Here is a 17909-nt window from a genome sequence, read left to right on the forward strand (position 1 = left end):
CAGATAATGCGAGTGAATTATGCGTTTCAACTATACGAGTACACTAGTGACACGTTAACTGGCCGGGATTTTCATTCGTTAACTGACCATCTCTTCATATCCCTAGCTGTTATGAAAACTGATTTCTTGGAACGAATGTTGAAAAATAGACACATATGTCAGGTAATCGTGTGAATTCAATGGAAATATCTAGGATTTCTAGAAATATATTGGAGCAAAGGAAAAGATGGAAACCCAGAAATCAAATCTCTGATCTTCGGCTAGAAAGCTAGAATTCCAAGCTCACCATTAATGTTTCCTCCCGATCCTTTAACTTAGCAGTGTAGCCCGCGAAAGAACTATCGCGCCAAGCAAACTATCGAATATAGTATTCATCAAATCATCAAATTTAAAATGTAACATTTATGATATAATATTTATATATACTATAAACTACTGACATAGGGATAACTATTTTCTAAATCTTCCATTCTGAATTCTTTGTGATTTTAATACATTGTCAAGCCGTTGACTTTTCTTATTTGACTATGAAAGTCCCAACCCTGTAATAGTTCCTCTATACCTGATCAGTGATCAGATAAGATTCGGGCCCGTGGGCCAGTTAATGGAATACTGCAGTACAACGTTAGAGCCAATCTAGCGGAAGCTCTGCATATCGTCGAATCGTAATCAACCTCGTGTGGCATCCCATTTTTCCAGACGAGAATAAAGTGGCTTACGGTTACGTGTCTCCGTCCCCTTATGGACCTGTTGGATACGGCCCTGGCGTCGGGGTAGGTCCAGTCGCAGTTCCTAGCGATGTGCCCGGTTACGACGAAGGCCATCCGGTCCCACTCACCTCTGGAGTTCCTCCGGGAATGTTTGACGACGAGGTTCATCTTCAACGGCTACAATCTCGACATCCGGTGGTGCCCGGCATGGCTAGCCCATTGGACGATGATCAGAAGTCCATGAGATGGCGAGATCCGAACTTGTCGGAGGTGATCGGCTTCCTGAGTAATCCGAACAATATCATCAAGGCGAACGCTGCCGCGTATCTGCAGCATCTATGCTACATGGACGATCCAAATAAGCAGAAGACGCGAAGTCTAGGTGGAATACCACCGTTAGTGCAATTATTGGATCACGATAATCCAGACGTGTATAGGAATGCATGTGGCGCGCTGCGGAATTTGTCTTACGGCAGACAGAATGACGAAAACAAGAGGGCTATCAAGAACGCCGGCGGTGTTCCGGCCTTGATCAATTTATTACGTAGGACGTCTGACGCGGACGTGAAGGAACTGGTGACGGGGGTTCTTTGGAATTTATCCTCGTGTGAGGTGGGTAGACGTGTATGGTATATTTGATAGAATTTTACGATTGTACGAATATATTTAACTCGACACTTTTTAGCCTAATCGACGATAACGTTATGTAAAGAAAGGTAGAATTGATTTACGAATTTAATAGTACAATATACTGTCGAAGTTGGCTATTAAACCTTTGGACAAGCTAAATAGTGTATTTATAAATAGATTATAGACTATTATAGACGTATTTACATTTTCATTCTTCCAGGACCTTAAGAAATCCATCATCGATGATGGCGTAACGATGGTGGTGAACAACATAATTATCCCGCACAGTGGCTGGGATCCAAGCTCTTCCAGTGGCGAGACATGCTGGTCGACCGTGTTCAGAAACGCATCTGGCGTCTTAAGAAACGTCTCTAGCGCTGGCGAGTATGCGAGGAAGAAACTGCGCGAGTGCGAAGGTTTGGTCGACGCTCTTCTTTACGTAGTACGATCCGCCATCGAGAAGTCGAACATCGGGAACAAGATCGTAGAGAACTGTGTGTGTATTCTGCGAAACCTGAGTTATCGGTGTCAGGAGGTGGAGGACCCAAACTACGACAAACATCCGATTCAGTCGACCGTTCAGAACAGGGTAGCTGCTCCAGTCAAAGGTGAGGGTTTGTCGATGACTCTCGTGAGGATACTCCTGCATTTCGAGAATGACACGAGTGTATCCTTCCTCCGTGCCATGGTAAACACACGGGTTCCCTCAATGGGCATGTGGTGACACGCATGCAGCCGAATTGTGTGTGCGCTGATGATAAGCGGATCGACAAACGGAAAAGAAGGACGAGCGGGTGTAATTTTGTGTCGTTTTATTGAATCGGTTCTGTATATACGAGCGGTATTGTGACGCTAAAATTGCAGCAGACCATCGTGGTACAGTGTGTTGCAAAAGCAATGTAATGCAGAGCTTAATAGTTATGGAGTATTCTGAATTTCTAATTTTGCAATTTATCAGCAACTTGTGAAGCTTTAGGTATTGCGTGCTTTTTGTAAACATAGTTTTGATGATCTGTGTCAAATAAAAGGTAGACTAATAAAGGTTTGTGGTTCATCGATAAGTGGTAAAATTGAAAATGTATAATTCGTAGAGTACTTTGTGACCTGGATAAAATTTTAAAAATTTAGATGGTCATTTTTAGCTTTATCACGAGTTTTAAGGCCACTTCACAGCATAAAATTCTTCTGTTGTTCAAGCATGTTGTTTCAAGCATCGAGACTTAACATTGCCTTGCTTTTGTATGATTCTGTACTTACACGGAGTAGGCTAAATTGACGTACGATGAAAATTAGTTCTCCGAAAAGTAGGATCGATAGTCCCTTAGTAATAGTTTACATGAAATTGATCGAGTTGTTACGGAGAAAACGGAGCATTTGAAAACATACATCCGCTTGGCAACACAGTATTGTACATTAAACCAGTCGCATATTAATGATATATTGCACGTTTCAGATTCTATCGAGTGTGAAACGTGCAAGGTAGTAATTAGGAGTCGTAGTTGACCCCGTATACTTTCTTGAGTCTATCAAAATGATATATTCCACATCTGTGTACACTGAACATTCGTTGTAGTGCTTACGTCTCTGTCGATATACCGCTTGCACATTTGATCCAACATAATTGCGTGTATTCGTGATAATGATGGAACGATGTCTTTGCGAGACGACGATACCCTAACTAGCAATAGCACATATTACCAGTCGATTAGTATGTATCTCTTTGCAACTACACTAATCTTTGTGTTTCCTTCGGTGTTATGATTTCTCTCTTGTTTCTCATGAGCCTTGTATCGCAAATTCTTCTTTCGTACGAGATCCTACTACTACAAGAGACAAGAAGCAAAAAAGAAAAAAGAGCAAAGAAAAAACAAAAAAAAGACAGCTTATATCCTTTCTAGTTTAGCATGGATTAAAAATGTGTTTCAATTTTTTTAGCATACAGTTTATGTCAAGGTAAGACATTTTATTTCTTTCATCAAACAAATCCGAATAGCCAGTGCATGCCACGCTTCTCAACGGTTACTTTAGTTGTTCACACGACAATTTCTTTTATCGTGAATCTACTGATAACTTATGGGCCGGTTCGCTATCGTTGGCAAACAAACCACGTGATCGACGTTGCAATCATTGTTCTAATATTGATTCCGTCGATTAGGCCACGTACTCTAACGGATGAATATTTTATTCAATAAACAAAGCGAATCTTGTCATTACATTGCACAAAATTCATACATAATTCGCGTAACTAGAGAACACCAACAATAGAGTGAAGAGCGAACATGTGTAAAATATTGCTGTGCTTTGAAGCGTTACGATTAATCGTCTTTACAGTGCTCGGATTAATTTCATCAGCAGTTCGTGTACATCAAGCGTTAACAGTGCATTCCCTCCGTGCATCTTGCGTACGCCTGTTTCTATGATTGGCTGGTTGCAATTGTTCTGTCAACACGTTGTTTGCGATGTTCCAGGCATTGGTGTAGTTCTCTGATAGAAGTAGTGCAAATACACTGAAAGTAATTCACACGATCTCTATTAAAACACTATAAAAGCATTATACTTAACCCTGCTGTGGTTCACAGACTTTTTATGTTTCAGCCTCGCTTTAGTTTCAACCAAAAAAAAAAAGAGATTTTTAATACTTCGATCACGATCCTTTCCTATAATTAATGTCAGTTTCAAATCACTGTGCCTTAGGTGAAAATTTGGGTTGCTTTGGCGGCAGCAAGAAGAAGAAGGATGGTCAACCAGTGCAAAAGGAAACGACCGCATCTCGCACTACTAGCCCTAGAACGGAACCCGTCAGAGGAATGGAGCTACTCTGGCAACCAGAAGTAGTACAGTCTTATTTGAAATTGCTGCAGACATGCTCAAATCCGGAGACTCTCGAGGCGGCGGCTGGGGCGCTTCAGAACCTCGCAGCCTGCTACTGGCAGCCAAGTATTGAAATTCGCGCGGCTGTGAGGAAGGAGAAGGGACTTCCCATTTTGGTGGAGTTGTTGCGGATGGAGGTACAGTATTATTCGTGGAATGTAGCGCGGAGGAATTGATGAATATATTGGATAGAATTTTTATGAAATAAAAACATAGCGAAGCGGTAGATAGTACACTTCAGTGGAGGAATATGAAAAAGTAGAAAAATTGGAGAGTAGAAACGTTTAACCGATTTTCATATTTTTAAAATTTGTATCAATTAAATTATTTTTGTAATATTACCATTAACATTTTTACGGGAGTATTTACATTTACTTTGCTGAGTAATCAAACAATCTGAAAAATATCTGCGCTGGATCTATGAAAGTTTGATGATAGAATGTTTTAAAAAATGTTATTTCTGCCCGACCATTTTAGGTGGACCGCGTAGTCTGTGCTGTGGCCACAGCTCTAAGAAATCTAGCGATAGACCAGCGTAACAAGGAGCTGATCGGAAAATACGCGATGCGTGATCTCATTCAGAAGTTACCTTCAGGAAATAACCAGCATGATCAAGGAACAAGTGACGACACAATCGCCGCCGTTCTCGCCACATTGAACGAAGTGATCAAGAAAAACGCCGAGTTCTCGCGATCTCTGTTGGATGCTGGCGGTGTCGACAGATTGATGAACATTACTAGGCAACGCCAGAAATACACGCCTCGTGTTCTTAAATTTGCAGGCAAGAATAAGTCAATTTCCTTTTTACTAAATTTCTGCAAACAAAATATAAGTACGTATTTTCTGAACTTTCCTGAGAAGAACTAAATATCGGTTAATTTGTAGGACAAGTTTTGTTCACAATGTGGCAGCACCAAGAGCTGAGAGACGTTTACAAGAAGCACGGCTGGAAAGAGCAAGATTTCGTCACGAAAACTGTGGCAGCGCGAAATTCAGGGCCTAATTCACCTAACAATGCCAATAGGTAACCACTCGTTAATCGACAATCAATAATTATTTGTTTTCAAGTTATAATCATTTCTTCCTTTTAAGACCAACCGATGTTTTATTTTTGTCGTTTCTGTTCCCGGACTCTGCGTTTAACTTTTATGTGTATGTTTTCCCCATTCAATTCTACTTTGTTAGATAATTTCGGTTAAGCAGAGTCCATATTCTCACGATCTTTTTGAACTCTTCGACCCTCCTTTGAATATAGCTATGATTGTAGCACCCTAAACCGACCGATGGCGAGTCAAGGGAGCACCAGATACGAGGACAGAACGATTCAGAGAGCGAACATGAATTCGAATAACGTCGGTCGACCCACTATATATCAGCCTGTAAGTAACAACAACTAATGGTACTGTGTGACGAACACTTAGACTCCGCTGGCGTTTAGACTAAGCGCTATCTTCCTCACGACTACTCGAAAGTGTAAGAAAGTACGTTTCTGGAGAAACGCGGACGGTCGTTGATCCGGCTCCGGCTTTTGTGACATTTCATTACATTGTCACTTTTATTTTATTCGCAGTTACCACAGTTTTTCGTTTGCAAGCGTTTAAAAATGAGATAAACAAAGAGACACGTCCAATAAGAGTTTTAAGAACGAACGATGAGCTTTGTAAGATGAAAGTACAGGTTGAGACATAAAGACACAGTAGCAAAACGTGATTCCTTTCGAATCGAGTCTTCCCCTTATCGATAAGTTTGCCGCTGCGTTTCACTGTTCAATAAAAAGAAAGAAAGAGAGAGGGAGAAAGAGAGAGACACACAGGCAGACAGACACACAGACAGACACACAGACAGACAGACAGACAGACAGACAGACAGACAGGGGCAAGCAAGCAATAGATTCTACATACCCTGTTAGTTTTTATTTTTAGAAGTTTGATGAGACAAAGAAGGAGGATTTTACTTCACTGTACACAAATCGATTTCGTTGTTTTTTTTTTTTTTTACCTTTTTTGTTATCTGTTTTATTATTATCATATATATACATATATTTGCGAGAAAGACGAGGCATTTCCTTGTACGAAATGCTAGAGTACACTTAGGCGAAGGATAATTATACGCAGAATTATTTATACGATATTTATCCGCTTACACGGAGATCGACAGGAGGAAAATAAAAAAAGAAAAAAAAAACGATCGTCACTGTAACGAAAGCGGAAAATCACGAGAAGTAAGAGGGCGGGAAAATAAAAAATAGAAGCGACAACCTCACACAGTTGTGATAAAAAAAAGAGAAAGCAGCTACTTAATGAACATTTATCATAAGTGTATAAACTAAGTCAATTAACGAGTACCAATTATATTCATCGTGTTTCATGTTATATGAAACCAGCATTATTCGTATAATGTATACAGTATTACGATAGAGAGAAAAGGGTCGCATTAACGGCGGTCTGCCATAAAACAGTCCATGGAATTATCAAGTATCTAGCATTTTTATATAATAATCGACCGATATACTTACGTAACGCGAACAAAACGTGAGCAAAACGCGTTGTTATCGCCGCGCTTCCGAGAGAGGATTTACGTCGTGTGCGAGACACGTGATAACGAACGTGCATATTGCAAGTCCAAATGCAATTGCATTCATTTTAATGTAAAGTTTCGTTCGTTTATCCGTTCGACGTGGTGAATACTTCTTCGAATCGTCCGTTACACTCGTTACGGTTTTTCTTTCAACGAATCTTTGACATTTGGTATCTTTTCAACTTTTTATACTTACGGTGAAGAAGAATTATAACAAGGACAATTTTTCGATTCGACTTTACGCAAGGGACAACGATTCATTTATAATTCATTGTTCCGATTTACTTAGCTATAATTCGTGATTTCATTTATTAGCGACTATGTAACGATACAGAAGAACCTTGTTCGAGAGATACTCTATTATTTATGTCCGTATAGCGTAATAGGAAGAAATATACATACAGAAAAGTTAAACCGTTGGTTTATTAGTGTTGAAGTGCGTCTCGCATTATTCTACGATTGTATAATAGATTAGTTATTGCAGGACCAAGTACTTGACATTATCCAACGATTAGGGAGCGCATTCAGCCATTACAATAAGTTGTGTAAATCCAACGAAATCAGTTAAACCAATGTCTTTCCAAAATTCAACCGATAATCGTTCTATCAAGTATCGCAAATTGAACTAAAACAAAATAGAAGAAGCGCACAAAATATTTACGCGAAGAGGCTGATCCGCTGCCTAATTGACAGTGATTAGTGCGATTACCGTAGTAGCGCGACAGTATATTCACTAGTTCTATGAGATTCCCATTATGAGAAAATCTGTTTCTATAGAGGACTTAATTTTGACTCGTTGACCCAGATAATGCAGAGTCTATCTCCGATATAGAATAAGAATAATGTTTAAAAAAGAAAAAAAAGAATGCAACAAGTAATCTACGTGTATACATGGAGAGTTCGGTTTCGACTAAAACCACGATTCCATTTTTGTAGTTCGAACAAGCAGGGTAACGTTAATGAAAGCACAAAAATCATTACCGCGGATTTTTTTTTTTTTTGGATAAACAACACTGTTTGTTTAATATCATCGAAAAATGCAGCGTGTTTAACGATCAACTATTAATGTAAAAAAGAGGTTTTCTTTTTCTTCTTTTTATATATATATAAACGCGAACTCGCGTAGACAGACACACTCATTAAGCGACTTTTATCGTATGAGAGAAAAGCTAAGCGCACCTCGAAGCATGGTTTATAGTGACACATTGACTATTGCACGAACTTATTTATAATCTATTTATATCCAAATTAATCGAGCATAATAAAAGAGTATCTGACAGTAACTATCGTGTCGCTGTTGTTATATTTTTTGTCATAATACGATTGTTTAGGAGCTTTGGAGTTTTGTTCCCGTTCTCCTTTTCAGTATTCTTGATTTTTGATAGATATGGTTGTATAGGTAATATTATTTATGATTGATTTATTGTAAGATACGAGTCGGTGTTTTTAAAGGCTTACCTTGTCATTTTATAAGTACAAAAATGAAGCGTAAAATGCCCTTGAAGATGTAAGAAGCTGTAAAATTAATTATATTTTAACCTTTTCGCTATTAAATCAGTTAACTCTTTGCGATCCTACATCTTAACTTAATTTAACTTAATTTAATAAAAGTATGAAAATATCAAAAATATCAATATGTGTACGTTATTTGGTATAAAAATGTTTATAATTAAGAAAATGAAAGACAAATTAAGAGTAGCTTTCGAAATAGTTTACCTATCGAATACGGTCTGGTTAGAGATTTGGAATAAAATGTTGAATTCATATTGGATCGCAAAGTTAAGTTATAGCTATCATTGGATGTATCTGTCCATACAATGAGAACGGCTACAGTAGCCCCTCGAAATTCCATAGCAAGTATTTGTTCGCGCGTAGTGTTAATCAACCATCTGCAACCTAAAAATCAGTATAACGACTAGTAGTTCCTTTCACCATAATAGCGAAAGGGTTAACCTTCCAAAAATAAATAAAATGCAAAGGAATCCAAATGAGAAGTAAAATAAAATCGAGGTAACAGAAAGGACGAAGCAAGAAGGGGTACGAAATAAAAAAAAGATCCACCGGGCCCGTTTCCCCGAGCGACGCGACAGCCCACTCCAGACCGATCCACCCCCGGCTACCCTCCGAGCCAGGGCTCTAAACTAACCGTTGGCTTGTGTGTGTGTTGCAGCAACCGAAACCCGGTGAGCCGCTCTACGCGCAAGTTAACTTGGAGAAGAAAAAGAAGCGGCAGTATGAGCTGGGGGTGGGCCAGGCGCAGGGTCAGGGCCCGGTCGTCGGCTCGGGAGTGGGCGTCGCGGCCGGTGCTCCCACGGCTGGTCAGTGGGTAGCCGATGGTGTTGGTGTTCCCGATGGCTCGGCTGCCACCGCAACGGTAAACGTTCCACCGAATTCGACTGCCGCCTCAGCCGGCGATTCCTGGGTATAACAGGGTGTCCATGGTTCAGCCGCCGTCCAGGGGGCAGCCATCCTTCCCCCGAGGCTGCTGTACGCATAGAAGACGATTTCACGACTCCCAGTTGCGGGAATCATTGAAAGATGGACGAGGACTCTGTGTCTGAAACGTAAAAGGAGAAACAAGGGAAATAGTAGAAATTAATCTTGCCGATTTTTTGCTGGATGATGGATAGAGAAGACTGGACAGGGCATTGAGGACAAAGATGGATGATAGGATTCTTGGTTTTGTATTTTCGGTTAGGTCGTTACTGCACTGAGAATGATACGCGTTGTTGGAAGATACGATGTATATTGGAGGGAACCGGAAGACTGAGGACAAGAAGGGTATAGAGGTGTTAGTGGCTGAGACACGGAAGCCTCTTAAATAAGCTTCCATGGAAGTTTAGATCACCGAGTATCTGCTTAAGACGGTCTTACCACGAAATGAATATATAACAATTGAAAAAGAAATATAAAAAAGAATTCGCACTCCGCACCCCACGTTATCCATGTATACTAGACACGGAAAGCGACTTGTCCGACCACATCCGCAGCAGTAGTCGCACTAATGGCTCTAAACCTTCATTGCACAATTCTAAATTAATATATACACTATATATATAAATATATATATATATAAATATTATATATATACATGTATATGTATATTTTAAGGCGGTACCCTTGGAGAAAGGACCCGTATTACAAAAGTACTACTAAGGTTAAGTAGTCGGTATTACTACGAACGAGTATATTAATAATATCAATGTTAATGATATTAATATTATTAATATTATTAATAATATCAGCGAGTAACGCGGTCGCGAGGCTGTCGCTATAAATATAGGAGGGTATAAAGATGAATGAATATATATATATATATATAAATATAAATATATCATATAGGTATATCATACACATTAACTGCTACACCGACACACACACACACGTATGTTAGGGGGGCGTATCGATTAAGCTACGTTATTGTATTATGTAAACTTCTGAGGCTGTGGGTGTGGCATGTAACGAGGATGCCGAATATTTGCGAGTTGCACTTTGTTTTTTTGTTCTCCGAGTTTTCCAATCGGTTCGATCGCGCGAAACAAAGAGTGCATGGGAAAGAAACAAAAAGAATGCGAGCGAATGTGTAAACTAGCATGATACTTTCGTTTGGGTGCCGATATAAAAATGTCCACTCGTAAACGTAAAAGCGTAAGGAAGAATAAGAAAATGGGGAAAAGTGGAGGAACGAGCACCTTTGTCGAGAACCACGTTGCCAACAGATGAGATCGATTGGATCCCATCGTGCAAAAAATCTGTTCTCGTTCTCGAGGATGGCTGCTCGGTTGAAACGCGAAGAAAAGAATAAAAAGCTAAGACGAAAGAGATAGGAACGGATTACTCGTTGGACCTCTAGACACACGATTATCAAGGTTCTTCGCTGTTACGTTTCGTCATATTCTAATGTATTGCTGTCGTGTAAATGGTTGAAACGAAAAAAAGATAAGAAAAGATATAGAAATGCAACCGAAGTTAGACCAAGACCAAGCGAACGAAAAAGAATCGACGAAAAGGGGGATTAAAGAAAGAAAGGGTGCGAATGAGCAGAAAGAGGAAATATGTGATGTTCAATGTTATCGAATGTTTGACAGAGATGACACTATTGATAACCGATATACATATTATATATATATAGATATATATACATATATATTATATGTATACAAATAAATATATCCTTGTTCTATTTCTTAAATAATGTTATTATGACAGTTGAAAAAAATCGATTGTGTTCGCGATTATAGCTACTGAGAGAAAGTATAACACCAACGCGGGGACAAAAGAATTATAATTCTCCCTCGTCGATTCAGAATTATATATACATATATATATGTGTGTGTGTATATAAATGCTTCGTGCAGTATGCACGTCACGATCGACTAAATAAATAAATAAGTAAATAAGTAAAAAGAAAAAAAAGGAAAAAGAACAATCATCGATCTCGTCGGTCGTCTCGCATAACCGGTCCAAACGTTCGTTCATCCTCTAAGCGTACTTTTTCGATATCTATCAACCGCGTAGTCGTTCATAACAGCCTAACTTTTGTACATAATCATCCTTCATATTCAGGCGAATTTATTCGCTTTTGTCTCATTAATCGAACGAACGACGAGATCGAATTAAGGACAAACGAGCGAATTAATGACGGCGACCATAGAAAACTCGTTCCAACGATCGTCGACGTGCCACCGGAAGCAGAAGCTGTATCGCCGTTACCCTGCCGGATATCAGTCGCGTCGACCCTCCTCGAGATGGGATCGGGCGAAAGCTCGTGCGATCGTTTCTGTTACGATGAAAGAACGATCTGTAACATCATTAATAATATCGTAATAATGTTTTGATATTTCGATAAAATATCACGAACTATATATCATATACTATTTGTACAAGCGCTTTCGAACGAATGCTGTCAATGCACCCATTGCGCGGAATATCCACAGTCATAAGTGGGTCGTAACGATATTCTACCGTCTATGGGTATGGGGATTTACGATCGGAAGGGATTTCCGCGTTAATTACGATCAAATATGCCGATACACCGTCTTTTATGTCTGGCCACTGTTGCGTTATTGTTACGATGATTCATAACACGATTTCGAACAGAAACGAGCGCGCGATCGCGATTGATATCGAGATAGCGAGCCGATAATGGGTAACAAACCGCGCCTCTTCACGAATCGAGAGGCACCCTTCGAGCTTATCGTTCGGACTGCTAGCAAATCATCTACGCGCGCGAATTTGCCGCGAGAACCTCTTAGAGGACCTTGGACCATTCCGCTCAATGTGACACACACGGCTCTGATAAATTTCTGTCCTTTTCTCACTCGTGTCTTCGACGAATTTCGATTCTGAAGTTTTCTGAAATTCGAATCGAGCATGATGTCTTGCGTATCCTCGATGACTTTGCAATGTCTGGAATTGACATCGTAGTTGGAGATCTTTGCTGAAATTTCAGCAAGTTTTAAACGTTGACGATTGACTTTGGGATCTTTTTTCACTTTTCTTTTTGTACGAAGGCGTTTCTCGAGAAATTTCACACTATCAGTTACGTGGACTATCGAGATTAAATATTGAGAAATACAGACAAATACGTTTCGATGTTTCGTCTATCTAAGGAAGAGTTCGAATTGAACTTGACGATGGAAACACGAGTCGAAGAAGGGACGATAGAACAAATAAATCGCGATCCTCATCGACGATTCGAAAGATCCTTGTTGAAGCGTGGTGGATTAATTGTTACATCGTCGGAGGATTGACAGAGCCGCCACTATTGACTCGAACGAACCGAAATTTTGATATCAGCTTTTCATTGTTTTCATGTACCAACGTTTCTAATTTTCTACGAGAATTAACGAGCAAGAGAGAATTGACGGAGGGAGACGGAAGATTTTTGTAAATGTAGTGTGTGCAGCGACGTGCTCGCAGAAAAAAGAAAAAAAGAAAAAAATGAAAAAACGACACGCTTTCGAGCAAAGAAGATGTGCGGTTATACTACAATGCGTAGAATGATCAAAGGCTGATCAGTGAAATTGAGAAATTTGTATCTACGTAGTTAAAGAAGGAAATCTATGCTCTGCCGAGAAAATCATCTTATTTGAAGTACTTGTCCCTTCAGCTTTTGTGATTTTGTAACGTTCGTTACGCAATTTTTAACAATTATCATGATATCGCATTATCACCTATTCGTTTCACTTTGAAAATTAAATTTCGATTTAGAGTGACAAGTCGTATTTTCGATGTAATCCACAGCGTATATGAGAACAACCGCGTGTCCTTATTTCCAAAATGTACATTTGTGAATTCGACACTTATTCAAGCTATCATTTATATTTTTATCGTTGTCTTGTCCAATAGTTTTCCCAACTTAGTGAAGATCTTTTCTTGGTGAAACGTTAATTCACACGGAAGTTTTTTAATTTTTTAATTGAATACAATTTCTCGGCACTGCAATATATTACCTTCGTCGTATACTTAAAAATGAGCCTTGTAAACAATTTCAAAAGGCTAACTTTATTTGCGTTTTTGGCTCATTCCGTTGTTCGTTGCATGATATACCTAAGTACGTGCAGACTTTGATAGAAATTATCCTTAAACAGAAACTTATGTTTGTGGCTTTGTACGAGGCTCGTTCGATCTCTCGAAGTATCTTCAGATATATCACATATATTTTTCTTTTTCTTATCTTTCAAAGATTTTCGTTAAATTCTCTTCATTTTCTTTTTTTTTTTTTTGGAACAATGGCAGCTATTATGACAGTTTCGTTAAATTCTCTTCATTTTCTTTTTTTTTTTTTTGGAACAATGGCAGCTATTATGACAGTTATTTTTTTAATAAAATTTCTGTATCTGAATGCATAATACTTTGTAAAGGAGCTTCGCGCAAATCGAACGTGAATCTATTTTGAACAATTCGAATATTTCCGAGCGTTTTATATCCAGTGACTGTTATAATTTATTGATTCTATAAAATAGATTCAAGACTCTGTTTATCGAAATCGCTTAAACATGCGAGTCCTTTCAAAAAGGATTCGACGGTAGATCGACGAATCGATCGATACGCTGTTATGAAGGTTTCAGCCTACGGTTTCTAATGGATAAGAAGAAAAGGATCAAAAAGAAAATGGAAAAAAAGAAAAGAAGCACCGAGAAGCGATGCGTCCGGAATTTTTTTAACGATGTCGTGTTTTACTAACGAATTTTTACGCCGTTTTTTACACGATTCTTACCGGCCTAAGGAGCTGTCTTTTCCATGAACAGCGATCGAAGCTGTTTGCGTTGCTGCTTTCTCGCGGAACTAATCGCGAATCGATCTCGATCCTTTGAATTAAGACATATCGTTTGTTAAAAACGAACATTGAAAATCGGAATGATTTTGCTTCGACTATTTGTCTTGAAAATAACAGAAATTATTTTCCTTTTCCATTAATCCAAACCTCCCTTGTTTTAATAATCAAGTTTCGCAATATTCAACGATATTAACCAACTATCGTTAGATTTTTGAAATGTCATTATATGCATATATTTATACATTTTAAATTACATGTCAAATTGGAAAATCAGAACTTAAATACACCCTGTTTGCTGGGAACTTGAATAATTTCTTTTGTTTCGGTAACCAATTTCGCCAAACTAGAAAAATTCTAAAATATTTGTGAACCGTCATTGAAATTCTTACAGTTTTTATATAATAATATATAATAATCTGTGCGGATGATTTTAACAATCAAACGCGATCGATTTCGATTTCCGAGTTGTTCCGACCGAAGATCCAAAATTCATCCTTCACCGCGATCATCGTCACCGATCACTCAAAGAAGACTGATAGCGCAAAACTCGAGTGATTCCATTAGACCGCTCCATCAAGAATCGATTTCGAAAAGAGGGAATATGAAGAATGAAACGGATCGAGGAGATCAGGAAACGGATACGAGGGAAACTTCGCAACACATCCACGTGAAAGTTATAAGCCAACTAGCAGGACGAACCAACGGTTGACCTCGAAGCAACACAGAGGGAAATTTCGAATTTTCACCGTCAAAAAGGAGGAGGAGAACAGTGAGCGAGTGCGAGGGCAAGAGAGAGAGAGAGAGAGAGGGAGAGAGAGAGCGTGAGTGTGTGTGTGAGAGAGAGAGAGAGAGAGAAAGAGAGGGAAAGAGAGACAAAAGAAAAGAGAAAATGGCGAAAGACACGAGTAAAAGCGAGGGGGATGCGAAATACAAGAAGGAAAATGCCAGAAAGAATTTCATACATTTCATATACATACAAGCATACACGTTACGTATACATACACGCATACGTATACACATAAGGTGAGAAAGGAAGAATGAATGACAAATAGAGAGAAAGTAAAAAGGAGCGAGAGAGAGATAGATAGAGAGAGAGAGAGAAAGAGAAAGAAAGAAAGAAAGAAAGAATGACACAAACACGTGCATAACAAATAGAAAAAAATGATAGGCTACAGTGCTGCATACGTATTTAAATTAAAGGAGCATTAAATAAGCATGGATGTGCATTTTAGATGTATTAGAGGAGTTTCACCACACATTTAGTATTAGTTGTAAAACGTTGTAGTCCGACTTGGGGAGAATCTTCGGAAGTTGCATTTTCTTCGAGAAAATTTGCCTGCTTTAGTTCTTTTGACTAGAGTTTTTTATTGCGAAAGAATTTCTACGCTTTCAATGCATTATTTATTTCATTTCATAAATGGCTCGTCAAAATGAATTTCTCTTTCTTAAAGAATCTGTAACAAGTTACTAAAAGAATTCTAATATTAATCGGATAATTTTAGCCTGATTTTTCTTTGATTTTACGATAGATAACATCGATAAGATTGTTTTTTCTCTCGAAGGTTTCTCCTCAGTCGTCTCCCTTGAGAGAAACGCGGTGGAGATTATCATTGTCATGATCATTATCACTGTCATCGCCGTTTTTATTTAACTTGTACGTGTTTTACGCAATCTATCGACGACAAGCAAGTACTAAATGAAGTAGGTATATAATATATATAATTTGTTAAGACGGGGAACGAAGAGCAAACATATTGTCATTATTTTATTGACGTCGTATTATTTATATCGAAGGAGTACCATAGTATATACAATAATTATTAACGATAAAAGATCGACTAGTGTATTTCGAACCCGACTGACAACAATTAAAGAATTTAATTGCGCTGAAAGCATTTGACCTAGCTTTTTTACTATCCCGTACAAAAGGCTCCATTTTAAAATTGCAGATGAAGAGAAAATAGAAGAGGAAGGAAGAATATTCGGAATTAAATAAGGTATATGTCTTTTATTTAAACATCGAGTACTTCAAGGGAAGGATTATTAAAAGGGAATATTTCTCATACTTTTCATACGATTTTTCTGTCTTTTTCATGTTTTATTTAATTCAGCTTCATTACTATTCTCTTTCGCTTCCGCGTTGTTCAAGCAAGCAGATTTAAAAATGGTTTGTGTTACGACCGTTCGCGAAGAGACGCGGTCAGCGAGAGGCGTAAATTCTCGCTACGATTCTGTTAATCGACGCCGCGAAATAGTCGTTCCCCTGTTTCGATTAAGATAACAGAGGCGGTTCAATGAATATAACACTGTATTAACAGGTTAACATAAAATAGTATATTTGACAATAATATGATGAACACGCCACAAATTGTTTAACAGTGAATACAGTAAATATGTTATAGAAAGTTGACCCGACTTTACGATATCTCTCAATGAATTCGTTAGACTATGCTTTGATTTTACTCGTCAGACCTCTCGATGTATAACGTTTGACTCGTCAGAAGGGACTGATTGCCTTTCGATCATTTCTTTGTCTTCTCTGGGAGACGACCCTCACTATGCTCGGGTCACGCCACCGATCGCGCCTATGATCACGTATGCCGCCTTCTTGTGTGGAAAAAGTAACGGACCAAAATCGACGTTTCTAGAACTCGCTGCTTGGTGACAACTATGCGCTCGTCGATACATTGTATATGTCCCGTCGGGCAGATAAGACGATCTGCCTGCGACACTGTAGGACCGCGAGCGACGGTTAAAAATACAGCCTGTGGTAAGCCTCGTGGCGTAATATACTCCCCCCGTTGAGAGGGTACCGATCAAGTGATGTGGTGTGATGTTGTGAGGTGGATCTCTTGTCAGACTTCGGTGCTGTTGATTGTTTCGGAATCATTTGGAGTCGTTCTGCTCGGTAGTGGTACCATCCGCTTGATGCTCCGATCCAGGGTGGCCGTCCGTATGATGCCGTCTGCGCCGGGTTGAACCTTGATGATTCTGCCCAATGGCCATTGCATTGGGGGAACGTTGTCTTCTCTGAGAATGACGATGGTGCCTTCTCGTATGCTGTGACTGCCCTTGCTCCATTTGTTTCGGATGTTCAGCTCGTTCAGATACTCTCGATGCCAGCGGCGCCAGAAATGTTGTTTGAGTTTTTGAATATGTTGCCAGCTGGAGAGACGATTGGATGGAGTGTCCCTGAAATCTCGTTCTCGAAAACTTGTTAGTGAATCTCCGATGAGGATGTGACAGAGAGTAAGGACAAGAAGATCGTTTGGATCTGATGATATTGGAGTCAGCGGACGGGAGTTGAGGATAGACTCGATTTCAATGATAAGTGTGTTGAAGCTTTCGAATGTTAAGAGCTTCTTACCTGCGACACGTCTGAGATGTCGTTTGAAGGATTTCACTGCAGCCTCCCACAATCCGCCGAAGTGAGGTGAGTTGGGAGGAATGAAGCGCCATTCGATCCGTCGGTCGGCTAAAAAGGACTGAACCTTTACCTTATGATCGTCGGACTGCAGGAGGTTTTGGAGCTCTCGTAATTCGTTGTTGGCGCCAACGAAGTTGGTACCGTTGTCAGAGTAGATTCTTACTCAGAATTCTCGGGGAGCGATGAATCTTCGCAGAGCAGCAATGAAGGCTTCGCTAGTGAGGTCGCTGACCAGCTCGATGTGGACTGCTTTAACTGCAAGACATACAAAGATTGCTACCTTAATTTTGCGTCGGTTGCGATTCTTTCGTTCTTTGATGTAAAACGGTCCGCAATAATCGATTCCAACGTTGGTAAATGGCCGAGATTCCGTTATCCGTGCAACTGGAAGGTCGCCCATTACGTAATCCTC

General features: G+C 39.4%; 1 protein-coding gene across 7 annotated transcripts in view; it reads left to right on the forward strand.

Moving 5' to 3' along the window:
- Positions 1–11217, forward strand: part of p120ctn (adherens junction protein p120) — a 48354-nt gene extending 37137 nt beyond the window's left edge. For 6 of the 7 annotated variants that reach the window (XM_069109278.1, XM_069109280.1, XM_069109281.1 and 3 more), the window contains 7 exons: positions 700–1322; positions 1561–1948; positions 4035–4348; positions 4689–4992; positions 5097–5235; positions 5467–5590; positions 8959–11217. In XM_069109278.1, coding sequence (XP_068965379.1) covers positions 700–1322; positions 1561–1948; positions 4035–4348; positions 4689–4992; positions 5097–5235; positions 5467–5590; positions 8959–9216 — 2150 coding nt within the window. In that variant the 3' untranslated portion in view covers positions 9217–11217. The remainder of the gene's footprint in view (positions 1–699; positions 1323–1560; positions 1949–4034; positions 4349–4688; positions 4993–5096; positions 5236–5466; positions 5591–8958) is intronic. The other variant, XM_069109279.1, reaches the window with a different exon arrangement.
- Positions 11218–17909: the final 6692 nt, after the last annotated feature.

This window comes from Bombus flavifrons, chromosome 3, assembly GCF_040668555.2.
Source record: "Bombus flavifrons isolate JBK064 chromosome 3, iyBomFlav1_principal, whole genome shotgun sequence".
In the NCBI taxonomy this organism is placed as follows: domain Eukaryota; kingdom Metazoa; phylum Arthropoda; class Insecta; order Hymenoptera; family Apidae; genus Bombus; species Bombus flavifrons.